This window comes from Pseudopodoces humilis, chromosome 1 (genome assembly GCF_049639895.1).
Source record: "Pseudopodoces humilis isolate 2021_Gansu_Grassland_sample_001 chromosome 1, ASM4963989v1, whole genome shotgun sequence".
Taxonomy (NCBI): domain Eukaryota; kingdom Metazoa; phylum Chordata; class Aves; order Passeriformes; family Paridae; genus Pseudopodoces; species Pseudopodoces humilis.
The window spans coordinates 116,907,881-116,922,443 of NC_142200.1; the positions used below are offsets into that span (position 1 = coordinate 116,907,881).

At 39.8% G+C, this 14,563-nt stretch overlaps 1 protein-coding gene across 3 annotated transcripts in view; it reads right to left on the minus strand.

Moving 5' to 3' along the window:
• Positions 1-14,563, minus strand: part of GALNT15 (polypeptide N-acetylgalactosaminyltransferase 15) — a 30,105-nt gene that overhangs the window by 9,846 nt on the left and 5,696 nt on the right. For all 3 annotated transcript variants that reach the window (XM_014248605.2, XM_014248606.2, XM_005518928.3), the window contains exons 3-7: positions 12,877-13,043; positions 11,949-12,153; positions 3,577-3,744; positions 2,840-2,957; positions 1,892-2,086 (exon numbers count right to left, since the gene is read on the minus strand). In XM_014248605.2, the coding sequence (XP_014104080.2) occupies positions 1,892-2,086; positions 2,840-2,957; positions 3,577-3,744; positions 11,949-12,153; positions 12,877-13,043 (853 nt within the window). The remainder of the gene's footprint in view (positions 1-1,891; positions 2,087-2,839; positions 2,958-3,576; positions 3,745-11,948; positions 12,154-12,876; positions 13,044-14,563) is intronic.

The window sequence follows — 14,563 nt, forward strand, 5'->3', positions numbered from 1 at the left end:
GAACAAGGCAGGCTAGAAACTGGCATGGCTGAGCAAGGATCTGCTCCTCAAACTGAGGACTAAGAGAGAAATACACAGACAGTGAAAGCGATGACAGGTGACCTGAGGAAAGTTCAGGGATATGGTTTGAATGTGTAGGGGTGGGGTCAGGAAAGCCAAGGCAAAGCTGGAACAGCACTTGGCAAGAGACACAAAGAATCACAAGAAGGGATTCTATAAATACATAGGTCAGAAAAGAAAGGCCAAGGAGAGTGTAACCCCTCTCCCTGCTTATAACCAAGAAGAGTGAACTGGTGGTGACTGATATGGAGAAGGCTGAGTTGTGTTTCTCAGTCTTTGCTGGCAGTCAGGCTCTCCATTCTCTCAAGACCCTGATCTTCTGATTGAGTGAAGGGGAATGAAGTCCCCTCCCCCCATAAGGGAAGAGCAAGTTTGGGATCACTTGATGAAACTGAATAGAAGTAAAGGCTTCAGGGAGAATTTAGAGCAGCTTCCCAGTACCTAAAGGGGACTTACAAAAAGAAGCAGTAGTTTTAAACTGAAAGAAAGCAGGTCTAGATTATTGGGAAGAAATTCTTTACTCAGAGGGTGGTGAGGCATTGTAACTGGTTGCCCGGAGAAGCTGTAGATGCCTCATCCCTGGAAGTGCTCAAGGCTAGGCTGGATGGGGCCCTGAGCAACCTGATCTAGTGGATGGCATCCTCATGCATGGCAGGAGAGTTGGAATGAGATGATCTTTAAGGTCCTTTCCAACCCAAACCATTTTCTGATTCTATGATTCTATGAAACACAGGAGCAAATATGGATAGGAAACCGCATAGCACCTACCCATGCTCTGCCTAAATGCTTTCAGTGAATCTTTTTCTCCTTAAACACATGGCATCGTTAAATGAACAGGAAGATAAATTATACATTTTCATTCAAAACTGCTCACAAGTTTGTCCACTGCCTTGTAGAAAGAATATGAGTACAAGAAAAGGTATCAGAGCTAGAGAATTTCTGAGAACTGCAGCAACATTAATATTATTAACAACATTAACTACACCAACAACATTCCCCACAGCTGCAAGACTCCCAATAAACAAACATCTACTTGTTTGTAATACAAGGGATATACAGTTCCTTGACCACCCCTGATCTGCCATGGAGACTGTACTTAAAAACTGGGTGTGGCCATTCTGTAGTTACTGGATTTTGTGTAACCTGCAGATGGTTCAAGTGTAGCTGTGTGCCAGGGCTACACACACCTGCCTGCAAGCCTGTCCTGGCTTACAGGCTGCTGGGAATCCAAATTCCTGGAGGAATGTCTAGTCAGATGTCTGCGCCATGCTTCTAAGAAAATGTAACTTATAAATAGTGGTGTGTTGATATCTGACTTTCTCAGTTCAGTTACTTCTGGATACATCACTTCAGGGGAAAAAACACACCTTTTTTGTCACTAGACCACTCAGATATGTTGCTTTCCAGGAGAAACACTATAACTTGCCACTCACCTGTGAATAATACTGAATATCCTCAGGAACCATATGAGGAAGACCTTCAATAGCCAAGAATGAACCCCCTAGGACAGTCCTTTGAGCACACAGTGCTGCAGGCTTCCACTTAAGATACATCACAACCCTCCATGCACTATCAGTGAAAAAACAAGCCACAGCTTGTCGGGGAGTCCTTTGAAGAGGTTATACTCCACAAAGTGATAACTTCAGCACAAGGCTGAACTTAGGCACAAGTTTCTCTCTCTCCTTCCTGATCTGGCAGCTCTTTCACTGAAAGGTTTAATAAAAAGATTATCTCCTGCATCTGACTGCATACAGACAGCCCCATTCCTATTCCTCTCCCTTCACCTATCTCAACACGAAACTGAGAAACAAACCTCTACAGATGTCTTTACCTTGCTGATTAAGAAAGCTACTGTGTCATGCTTGTAGAAGTTCTCTTTAAATGAGCCCAGCCAGGTCTCTGCTATTCGGATTTTGTTCCTCACAATGGCCTCTTCATAGGAGAAAGCACGGGGGAAGTGATTTCGATAGACGTGCCCAACTCGGGAGCATGGGATAATTTCTACAGAACCACCACAGAGCCAAGTCTGAAACACAAGTGAAAGCACAAAAAAAGATTACCTTATTTAGATTACTTTTATCTGAAATGGAGAAGCTTCTTTACTCTAGACTCTGCTTCAGGAAATCCTGGAAACAGCAAGAGCATTATTATATGCTTCTTCATACATTGCTCCACACAGACAGAGAAAATACTGGGCATTCAAACCTCTGATTTGACCCAGTATGGCTATTTACATGTTTTTGTTTTTCTGTTCACAAACAGTGCAGAGTAGTGGAGAGATCTGGATGCACAACTTCCCTTGTCTGGGACAATAAAAACATTATGCCCTTTGTGCCTGCAACTTTCACTGGTTTTCAATATCAGTTACTCTTTGTATTCAGAAAAAATCAATGCAAAGGATTTAATATAAACAATTTGCTATTAAAACTACAGGCTGGCAAAGAAATAAACCTACTCTCCCTTTGGTGCATATTAACATGCCAGAATAGTAGAGGCAGCTTTCAGAGGGTGCCAAAAGCAGTGACTCAGGCCTCAGGCAGATAGTGATAGCGAGCAAAACTTTCTTCTCCTGACATAATGCTCCTAACTCATAGCAGCTGCATGTTCTTGTATAGTCCTGACAGGCTGTGGAGCGTGGGGATAGATTTCTGCAGGGAAGGTTATAGTCTCCATAACACATGTTCTGCACTGTTTTTACAAATATCTTCTTGCTTTATCACTCAGGTTCCTTAAAATTGCAATAGTTATCACAGCTTGATGTTTTAATTAAGGTCCTTACCCTAATAGATAGTTCAAGGTTTTCCGCTCCCCACATGGTCATGTCAGAATCATAAGCTCCAGTATTTTGGAAGTAATGTCGATCCATGGCCACCACTGCACCAGCTACTGCAGGACTCCTGTGTGGAAAACAGTTTTGAAGTGAACAGCTTGAGTTATGGATGAGAAATTACACAGAGGGTGAAAAATTCCACCATTTCCATAGAGAGAGTATTACAAAATGATTCAATAAGTCCATATAAGCTTGAATGAACTAATTTGATTATCTAACCAAAATAAAGAACAACTGGAGTGTAATTCAAGGTTTTGCTTGGGGAAGGGAGCTCAGAGCTGAATTATCAAGTAAGACTCAGAACAGTGGGGAACATTGCACATACATGTACATTCAAAACAAGAGACAAACAGACCATGATTAAGACATCTCTTTTAACTGTGTATGACCTGTCTTTTGCTTTCCCTACAAACCTCCACACCTTGTCTGGTCAGGCTATACTCTAGTTGTGTCAATGTGTGGAAAGTATTTGTCACGTTGGAAGTGTGACAGCAATCTAATTAGAATGATTACTAAAGACCAAAACAAACAGCACAAACAAAAAAACTACCCCTTCAGAGTTATTAACTGAGCATGTGCAAGTAACCGCACCTTTCTCTCGTTAGCTGGAAGATGACCCAAGATGACCCAAACTGTACAGTTTTGCTGCTGAGCTGAGCAAGGCACATTGTCTGACGGACTGTTACCTGATAGGGCTGATGGGAGACTGTCGTACCTTCTCTTCATGCTCTGGCACTGGCTCCCAATGAAAATCTAATTTCCAATTAAAAACACCTCGATGCAGGCCCACAGAGTGATAGTACTGAAAGGTCTTCCAGTCTATGACATCTATGACAGGGGAGACGACACTGTTTCTGAAAAAGACAATACCATTTATTTCCAAAACCAAAGCATAAATTAAATTCATTACTCTATCAGTAAACATTAGTTTTCCTCTTTGACACTGTCAAGCACAAGCACTCCTCTAAATGCTGAGTGCCCTTAGTTTCCCTGCTGACAGAAGCTCTGGTGCTCAGTGCTTCGGAATACTGAGCATGCAGTGAGGAGTCTAAAGATCAATAATTTACTGATACCCTGTACCTTGCATTGTCATTTAATACTATCTAGGATTTTGTTATAAGTTAACCATCAGAATTCTCATAAAGCTATTTTACACAGAGGCCCCAACCTCTGATGCTACAGGCTCTGCATGGATGCAAATTTTAATAGCAGAAGATGATTTTGGCCTCTCATACTTTACCATCCTTTGATTTTCCTGTAGATGTTGCACACACTTCATGAGTCTGCCACATCAGGCCAATAAAGAGTGCACTTATCCTTAGTTTTTTCTGCTGGTTGTTTTGAAAAAATAGTTCTTACTGAGTTCATAAGCCAGTGCCTCTTTGTATTTTATCACAGTCTTGCAAATGCACTGTCACGGTGTGGAATCTACTTTTAAGTGCAAGAACAGAGACATTGCACTGTAAGTGACAATCCTTGAATTGATTTCTAACTTAAGTTAGATTTGGATCAGTCTGAGAAGCATACTAGACATTTCCCTATGGCAAAGAAGTCACAGTATTTCACAGTGTACTTGCACATCATCGTGGAATTAACTGGTAGTTCAGAATTTTCTTCAGTGTTCCTTGTTTTCAGGTCACTGATATATCACATTTGGAAATTTTCAGAGTATGAATGAAATGGTATTAGGGACTGCAGGGAAAAAGTGTTGAAGAATAACGTTATCCATTTTTTCTCAGTTATGCTTAAAAACATAGTCTCTGGTCTCAGTGCAAAGGCTTGTCTATAGACAGAAGTTCCTCTGGAGAAAAATCAGTAATATTTAAGAGGAATTAAAGTATACTGAAAGACATTATTATTGTTCTAGAGTAGGAATATCTGTGTGGGAAATTATTCCCTAGGAAATAACTTCCTGTTAAAACAGAGGGAGGGAAAAATGAAATGGTCAATTTGGGGGCAAAATGTAGGTGTTTTTATCTCATCTTTTAAGATACATATGTTGGTCAGAAATCACAAGGAGAGAAATTTGCTTGAAACATAATACTGTCAGTAAAGAAAGGACATCTCAGAAGTCTCCAGTGCAGTGAGACATTTGTATTTTTCTGTGGCAGAGGCCAGAACCAGCTAAGGAAGATGGTAGCTCTGGGTGATGTTAATGTAATCTTGACATATCTTGCCTTTACAATCACTAGAATAATGTTTTCTCAGTATCAGAGTGGGGGGGGAAACTCCCAACTTTGTTTTTTCACAGTTGACATTTCCTGTAGAGGATTTTAGAAGCCCACAGAGAAACAGACAACTGCTTGCCAGTTGATAATACAAAGATGAACCATGCAGAAGATTGCTTTAAAATGACTCAGTTTTGTCTCCTAGTAAGAGCAGACTGTCCTATGATGAGCTTAAGCCAGGAAGATTCAAAATTAAAAAGTGATTTTATTTCTCTGCTCACGTGTAAAACCATCCTTTATAATATGCAGTAATAGCGACTCTTAGAAACAAGCATCTAGTTTATAAATGAGTGAGAAAATTTTATGGTCACATGCAGCATTTGCAGGCATATTCATCAAGGCAGTGAGTTCCTGTCATCCTTCTGCATGACTCAAGAAGAAATGGAAAGAGGTGATATTAAAAATAATAAAGCTGATATCCTTCCCTGATTCTCCTAATGATGTCTCTGTGATAGAGTTTTGTATCCATGACAGGAGAAACCATCCAGCTCTCAAGCCAGCAAAGCCCTTTCTACTGAAAGCTTTACGCAATAACAGCATGCAAAGGAAACTGCTTCTAAAAGTTACTAAAGGTAGTGTCCCACTGGACTCACGCAAACAGGCATTTCTTTTCTTTGATATGCTGGGGGAAATCCATCTGACAAGTTAAGTGGATTTTAAATTACTAAATGTCAAAAAATAAAAAGTCACTGTAACAGTAATTTCTACAGCCTGCTGCATTCTCCAGTGTACGAGCATCTCTGACAACTGCCTGGTTGGGAGCGTAATGCAGCTATAGCTCCCACCTCAGTTTGCTGCTGCTTGCTGAAACCCACACTTATCTATTGCAACTGGGGTATCCATTCTCATTCAGACAGGACTGAGGAATTAATGACCCCAGGGTAGTTTATCTTACAATTTCAGATTCAAGAGGGAAATATCAGGAAGGTGTACTTGAGTGGAAGCCAGAAGCAATGTGGACGAAACCACTCAAAAGACCTTGACCATGCAGACTAGACCACATGAACTGATCCTGGATAGTTCAGATAGAGACAATGCAAATACAGACACACTCAGATATATTCTGGATTGGATGATCCAGACATTTCAGACTACCCTACATTTTCATATCATTGTAACTATTTAAAATTTGTCTTTTTTTTTTATCCACCTTGAATTTGTTGCTACTATAAAGCTCCAAACTCCAATGGTGCTTCTCATATCAGTGCAATTGCTCACAAGAGTAGGCACCACAATAGTAGTTCTAGTAACTGGGCATTGATTCTTCAAGATTCCAATACAAAGAAATATACCAATAAGGACATAGTGGATTCTGATAGTTTGGAGACCAAGCAATTATCCAAATTATCTGCAAATTATGACATGGAAAATTACAGTGTTTAGGCTGAAAATAATTCACAGGAATAGGTCATGTTCTATCCAGGCTAAATTCAACCATAAACCAGAACAAAATAAAATCTGATCTCCTTTCCCACAAAATTATACAGTAAAAAATGATAAGTGTGTTTTAGAGCTACTACTTGCGTAATTTTTTTAGAATGCCAAGAGTAACAATTTTCAAGAGTATGTTTGTAAGAATAATTCTAGACCTTCACCTAGTGTAAGTATAATATAATCCCAATGTAGCTCTGCTGAAACCAACAGAAACACACCTTCTTAAAACTAAATATTTGGGATGTCTTTCTGATCTGAAACAGGAATGTAATAGCTTTATCTTGTGTGAAAATTGGTCAACATTAAAATTTAATCCTAATCAAGCAGTGCTTTACCCATTTTCTGGCTGGTATGATTTAAAAAATGTAAAATAGCTGTTTTCTGCATATTCAGTGAGGGTTTGATATTTGTGTAGTTCTAAATGCAAATTTGCAGTAGATGGTAATTGTAAGATGTTCTTAGCTATTCTTGTTTTTAACTGGGTAACTGGCAGACAGCAGCTTCTCAGCACTTTGAAATGAAGTACAAACTACTGCTAATTTTACTCTGTGGAATCCGAGGAAAGGGGAAAACAGGAAATTCAACTACAACTAGCAGCAAGGCTTTGAACTGTTTGACTAATCTGTGAATATTTCAAATGCTTGGAACTCACACAAATTACAAAAGGTCACAATTCCATGAAAAAGAGCAACCCAAACAAGAACAATTTCCTGGTTTGGGATTTCTTTACCAAATACAATTGCAAATGAAATGTCTTCCCATGACCCTTTACAGTCAGCATGGACTTTATGTTCTATTCTAATTTTAAACTAAGTAACATGGGGAGAGGAAGTTTTAATTAATGTATCTGTTTTGAAGTTTTGGATACACTTATTTTGAAAGTGCTTTTGTATTGATTTATACTTTATTTTGCTGGGAAGGGAATGGATTTTAATCTGTTTAAATCCTCCTTTAAAGAAGGGGGAAAAACTCCAAAACCAACTAAAAACCAAATATGAAAATTATGTATATTCCTCAACCTATTTCAAGGTGCATCATAGCTTGCAAAAATTAGATAGCTAAGAAATCCAGCCTATCCTGGCTCTCTGTTTCCGCACACAGTCAAAACTTCAGTGAGTAACTGAGGACCCAAGCTGGTTCCACAAAATGCTGCATTTCCACTGAGAGCCCCTTGCTGGCTAACTGAAGTCTTAGAAATACAGACCACTTGAAATTAGGTAGGGTTAATAAGAAGATAAAATGCAGTGATAAGGAATGGCAAAGCTAAGTTATAAAGGATTACTTAAATTCTGCCTTACAGACCAACTCCAGACTAACTTAGGGCATAGGAACAGTCTACTCTAATGGGTGGACTATTAACATGCTAAGCACTAAGCAAATCTCTGCAAAGCAGAGTGCTAAGGGAATGCTTTGGGAATGCTTTATTAAAAAATAATAATTTTTGAACTTGCCTTTTTTGCTAAAATATTAAAATTTGTATGTATAGTAACAAAATCTGTAGAGGTAACCAACACCTTTTAACACGGGTCAGTCATGGCACTGAGCCATGAATTATGCCTAAATCTATATTGCTCCTGTGTTTAGCAGTAATATTTGCCTTTGGCTTTAGACTCCTGTCTTTATTTTCTTCACCTCAACTTCTTTAAAATAGGTCACCTTCTGATCCTGATCAACTGTGAAAGATTCTGAAGCTTATCTTCCCATATCCTACCATGTAAATGCAGAACATTTACTGAATTTGAAATGAGTGCTATTGACAAACAGGGGATATAAAAGGAAGGAGCAAACACAGAAATCCCAGGAAGCAGGCTGTTACATGTGAAGTGTATGGAAGGCTTTCAAAACAGGGAGAGCAGCATGGAATTGTATGCTCAGATGCTGGGGTTGTGTGGGTTCTGAATGGATAACATCATGTTTCCCCAAGCTTGTGAGAAGTTAGAAAACAGATGGCTCATGTATTTAGTAGCTCAAAAAGCTGGGATATGGGCCACTGAAAAGTGGAGAATCAGAATAAAAGAGATGAAGAAGCTGTTCATCTCTAGTGCAAAATATTTCCCTTCTCTCTTGTGTATTATCATAAAAACAGGACCACACAGAAGATTTCTGGACAGCAGAACTCCTTCTACTCCTGTATCTACAAGCAGAGCCTTCCATTTATTCCTGATGGGAGCACACAGATGATGAAACACCTTTCCAGTGCTATGCTAATTTCTTATTCTGTTTATCAGCATTTTCATTAAAGTGACCTAGAATCACAGTGCTGAGGCACTTTGAATTTTAGAAACCAGATAAGCTTTTTAAAATAATATAACAGGTTTCTCTTTCCTAATCTAATATTTGAGCTGTGGCATAGGCAGTGCTCCAGCGCAGAGAGAAACAGCCCTTGCAATGAGGAGCAGGGGAAAGGTCCTAAGGTTCAGCTACCCCTTTGCAAACCACCCTTCTGTCCATAGTTATGGTGCCCAGGCCTCTTTAGAGGTGGAATTCCTTGTCAAGGATATAATCATGGTTTGTTTTGCTTTCATGAAGTATTTTAAGGAAATATGTTTTGGATTTTTTTTTTTCATCATCCTGCTTCAGCACAGTGGCCACTGTGTTCTTAGATCAAAGGAACAACATTTTTAAGGCTTCATGGAACAGTTCATTATATGCTCCCTCTGCCTTTCCCTGCCTTTGGATGGAATACAAAATAGCAGCTCTGCAGTCTCCTGGAAAAGGCAAACCCTTCCAAGGATGACTGTAATAATGGCTCAGCTGCATTGTTATGCACCATGCTACTCACCTGGAATTAGCCTGGAATACAAACAGTTGTCAAATTAAATGATCTGTGGGATATCTCATGTAGTTTTCTAATATTGTCCAGGTACCTACAGTATTCATCCCTGAATAATCAAAATGTCAAGGAATGCTTTAGAAATCACTGAACCATTCTCTAGGCAATATACTAAGCTGATGCACAGCTTCCCAGTCAATTTATTAGGTATGGTTCACAGAACTAGTCCCAATCAAGGTGCTCATAAGCGTATATTCAGTGATTTTAGAATGACTTAATGTATTTTTCAGAAAAATAAATTAGATTGGATTAATGAATAAAGCCATCATGTAGGGAGATGACATGTCATTACCTAGAACAGGTCAAATATCTGCCAAGTATTTCTGTATAAATGTTTCTATACCTGTAAAACTGGGGTAATTTTTCTTATATTTATCCTACAGTCTGCTACGTACTGGGAGTATTTATCTTGTATGTTCAACTCACAGTGAGATCTCAGTCTGGGCAAGGATCTCTCAGCATCACTCTAAGACAGATCACAATAATACTGACACACTTTGATCAGGAGTCTAGAAAATTAGGTTTAATCACAATTTTCAAAGTTGAAACCACTCTACATCTCCCTTAAGCTCCTGGAAATGTTTGAGCTTTGAAAGGCTTGCATTGGTCTTTGCCAGCAAACAACTGACTCACTCCAGGTGGTTGTTTGATCATCCTGTCCCTCCAGCAAAAGTGCCTGAGTTACAGTTTGAACGGTACATTAAGAAGAGGAAAGATGGATATTTCAGCAGTCATTTTCAACTTCCTGTGCTTTCCTCACTTGTATAGTCTCAGGGAGTGCACATGATTCAATTTAACAGCTCCTCAAGTGCTAAATGAAGCCAAGTTACCTATACTAATGCTTTACTTTCCCATGCAAGCATTACAAGCAATTAATGACAAGTCATGAATTAACTTCCTTATCAGGTCAGTATTATTGTCATCATTCTTCAGTTGGAGAAAGAGGGACAGTAAGGGAAGGTGACTGCTGGGTGCCTTAGACCTTATCTTCCCACCTCAGTGGAGGATGTCACAGGTTCTCCTCACTAGGAGTGAGAAAGCTTCCAGGATCAGACTCAGTGACTAATACAGCACACAAAAAGGGATGGCTTAAACCATACCACTATTCAATCAAGTTTCCACCTTTGTTTCATTAATCCAATTAGATATTAGTTTATTTACTGTTAAATTCTGCTCTCCTGGAGTAATGAATGAACATATGGGCCCTATAAAGGAAAATAATTATTTTCTCACCCTCTGGTGACAGTGCTACAGAATCTCTGAATAATAGCATACTTGGAGGCTTTGCATTCCCTCAGGAGGGATAATTTTTGACAGTGAGTTTTTGACATTGTGGGGTTGTGGGGTCCTAATTTCTCTCTTGCTGTTGTAATTCGCCACTACAGCTCTCCTCTGAGACCGTTTGTAACTTTTAATTTTAGCAATTTTAACACTCTTCCAGTCATAAAGACTGGCCAACTGATACACACTGTAGTTTTTCTTGAACATTAAAAAAAGACTATAGTTCAAGGCAGAAGAATAATGAAATATATTCACAGTAAATAATCTAATTAGCAAACAAAAATTTGCTTTTCCAAGGAGGACCTTTTTGAAAAGAATATTCCTGACATTCTAGCACAGCATTACTCTTGCTTTCAGTATTCTTAATGTTTTCATTCAAATGATGTAATAATTTCAAAAAGCACACATTAATTCTCTTATAAGCAAACATAATAAGCCATAAAAGCAGCTTCTTCCAGTGCTTGGGAGCAGCCTTTGAAGGTGCTTAGCGTGACAGTCTAGTAAGAGTTTAAAGATTTTTTTTTATTTTACCCCCTCTAGCAATTATTTTTTTCCCAAGTGACAAGTTAATGTACAAATTTTTTCTTTCAAAAAAGTCCCTTTAAAAAAAGATTTACTGACATGTAAGCCTAGACACATTTGCAGTGGTTTTAATCTTTTCAAAGGACTGCATAGATGAGCTTAGCTGTACACAGTAGAGAGCAGGCCCAAGAATCACCCTAAACATGAAACACTCAGAAATGTGAATCGCTACCTTACTCTGTTGCTTTGGTGTCAGTGAAAGTACTGGTGATTAGCTGGACCTGTCTAGGCTGCCCAGGCTATCTGGGCTTTTTCTGTGGAAGAGAAATGGTGGCCAAAAGGTGATGTCGGTACACAGCCAAACTGGATCAGGAGGACAAAGCATTTTATTCTTGGCTTCATCAGTGAGATGGCTAAAAAGTAAAAATAATGGAGTCTTGCAGTAGCCTTCTCTGGTGGATGTTTGCCGATTTACAAACAGGTTGAGACTGAAACCTTTTTAATTCAGACCACCAGGGAGCCTTCTTAAAGCTTTAACTGGATACAAATTTTGAAATTTACACTGGGTGTAAAGTGAGGGTTATCAGCTGAGACCTATCCTGCTTCCCACATATCAAAGGGATGCATATGGTGATGAGGTAGAAAATAAAAGGAATGTGACCAGAAGCAAGAAGGGAGTCAAGGGAGGATTACAAAAACTACCCAACACTTTCCAAACACATCCCTTTCAGCAGAAATGTGCATATCTAGGGATATTTACCGGTTGCTGGAGAGCCTGGCCAGGAGGGGTTCCAGCCAGCCCTTCTGACACTCGCAGTGTGAATCCATGAAGATGAGCACATCCCCGGTAGCCCGTGCAGCTCCTAGCATCCGACCTCTGATGACTCCAAGCCTCTTGTTGCTCCGAATGAGCTTCACACCATCCAGCTTAGAGATGTATTCGCTCAGAGCTGACTTCAGGGGCCCTGTCAGAAACAGAACAGTCAGTGAAATGTTTTTGTTTTGATTCAAGCTGTTACTGAAAAGAAACAGGAAGTAGGAGATGCTACTTCTTGCTGGTAAAATGTTTCAGAGGTATTTGTTTTAAATGGCCAAGTAGGCCACATTTCAAATATTTCTACAGCAACATAATCAAAGGGAAGTAGAGACTAATGGAACCTGAGATTCACAAGGTAGGAAGCTATTCCTGTGGGAGTCTTAATAGCCTCTTCTCCTGTTTTTAGCAAAAGGTGGATGCTCTCATCATCTCATAAAATACACAGATGAGAGTGAGATACTACAGGTGTTTGGCTTTCCCAAGCCAAACTACTTTAGTTTGGACTATAGCAATGTGAACTTTTCCACTCTAGGCTTCAGCCAAAATCCAGGTCTGGAAATTATGACAGCAGATCTGGTCCAGTGGGAATCCTAAGATTTGCATACGGTGATCTTATTTTAAAGTAAGAAAGTTCAGAGTGTTGTAAATGATGTAGGGGAAAAAAGAAACATATTCCAAAGTTGAAAGTCTATGCTGAATTCTAGGGATGGATCGTGAAACCTGGTAGCCAGCTCTGGGCGCTGCTTAGCTCATTTCCTGCAAGTCCTCTTTGCCTTCTCCTCTCCTCACACACTTCTTGGAGGAGGATGGTTTCTTCCCTGAAGTTTTGGAAAAAGGAACTCATACATCAATACAGAGAAATGGCAGCTACCTTGCTGACTGAGATCGTCGACTAGGATGATATCCTGGAGGAAGGCCTTTGGGGCTGTATCCATAATGCTGTGCACAGTTCTCAGCAGAGTAGACCAGGCTTCATCGTGGAAACAGATGATGACACTAGCAGTGGGCAGACTGGAGTCATATTTTTGCTGTAGGCACCTACATGGGTGAAAATGAGGAAGACACTGGAAACACTGGAACAAATGGCTAAATTTTTTCTCAGAGCGAAGTTGTAAGCAGCACCTAAAGCTTTAGGGTTAGAGAGCAGTTTAAGATCTCAGCTCACTTCTAAGAAAAGGAAGCACTAAGGCATTCAAAACTGGAATATGAAGTTAAAATATGGGAATGGCACGATCAAAATTATAATACAAGAAGAGGAAAATGTTCCTGTGTCCTGGGATAGGTTTTTTTCCTGCTCTGTCTGCTTCAAAAAACAGAGCTCAAACAGAAACGGTCCAGAACACAAAGAAAAAGTGAAGATTATTAGAACAGAGTGAGGGATAAAGCAAGTCAGCCAGCCTCCACCAATTTCCATGTTTTCTCACGTAAAAGAGAAAAGAGCAAACAATTGCAGTACCATTAAGACTAACAAAATAACTCGTCTGCACAACAGATGAGTATATCTGTGGATTACCTGACCAAGATCGTAGTGAGTGAAGCTAACATCTCAGTCCTTTATGGCAATGACATGGATCCTTACATGGGCCATGATTACAAATGTATGTACATTTAAGAAAAAAATATATTTTCACTATGAAGTTTATACAGGTTGCTTTTCCAATGAAAATAAATCACTGCTGAATGAGGCTCCCAGCCAGGAGTCAGTGTGCAATCAAACCAGCAGAGCAGTCTGGAAGTGGGTGGAGTGGTGCAGTATGGACAATCAAGTTTTGGGGGTTTGTTCTGTCATTGTTTTTCATTGTCTTGGGCTCGGGGAACACTGGCTGCAGGGAGAGTCTGCCATCTTGTCTTTGTCTCAGGAGGTCACATGGTTCTGTGTAAGACGACGGCCCACCATCTTGTCTTGGTCTCAGGAATAACTGCATAACACTGCCAAGCCACAGGAACATCCCCCTGCCATCTTGTCTTTGCCTTGGGAATAACCACTGTCATTGCTGAGTCACAGGAATATCCCCCTGCCATCTTGTCTTTGCCTTGAGAATAACCACTGTCATTGCTGAGTCACAGGAATATCCCCCTGCCATCTTGTTTTTGCTTTGGGAATAACCACTGTCATTGCTGAGTCACAGGAACATCCCCCTGATATCTTGTCTTTGTCTCAGTGGCCATGCAGAGCTAAGTCAAGGTGGTGAATGCCTTTTGTGTGTAAAGCACCTCTTTTTGTATACTTTTGTTATTAATATTGCTGCTGTCATTGTTTCTTATGCCATTGCTGTTTGCATTCAGTAAATCAACTCATGAGTCTCTCCTTTGTCCCTCCCTCACCAGAGGGGAACAGGGGGAAGTTTAATTCCCAGCTGGTGTTAAACCACTACAATAATTCAAACATTTAAAGATGACAAATGCTTCCCATTCCTCCTCAGATAAACTGCATATGAAAACCATCTGCTCTGGTGTGAGGATGCATATTTTCCAGAAAAATGGGCCTTCAAATGCCCATTGTAGATATGCAAAGACTGTGTCTATATACTGCTTTGCTGACATTAGAAAGGACATTT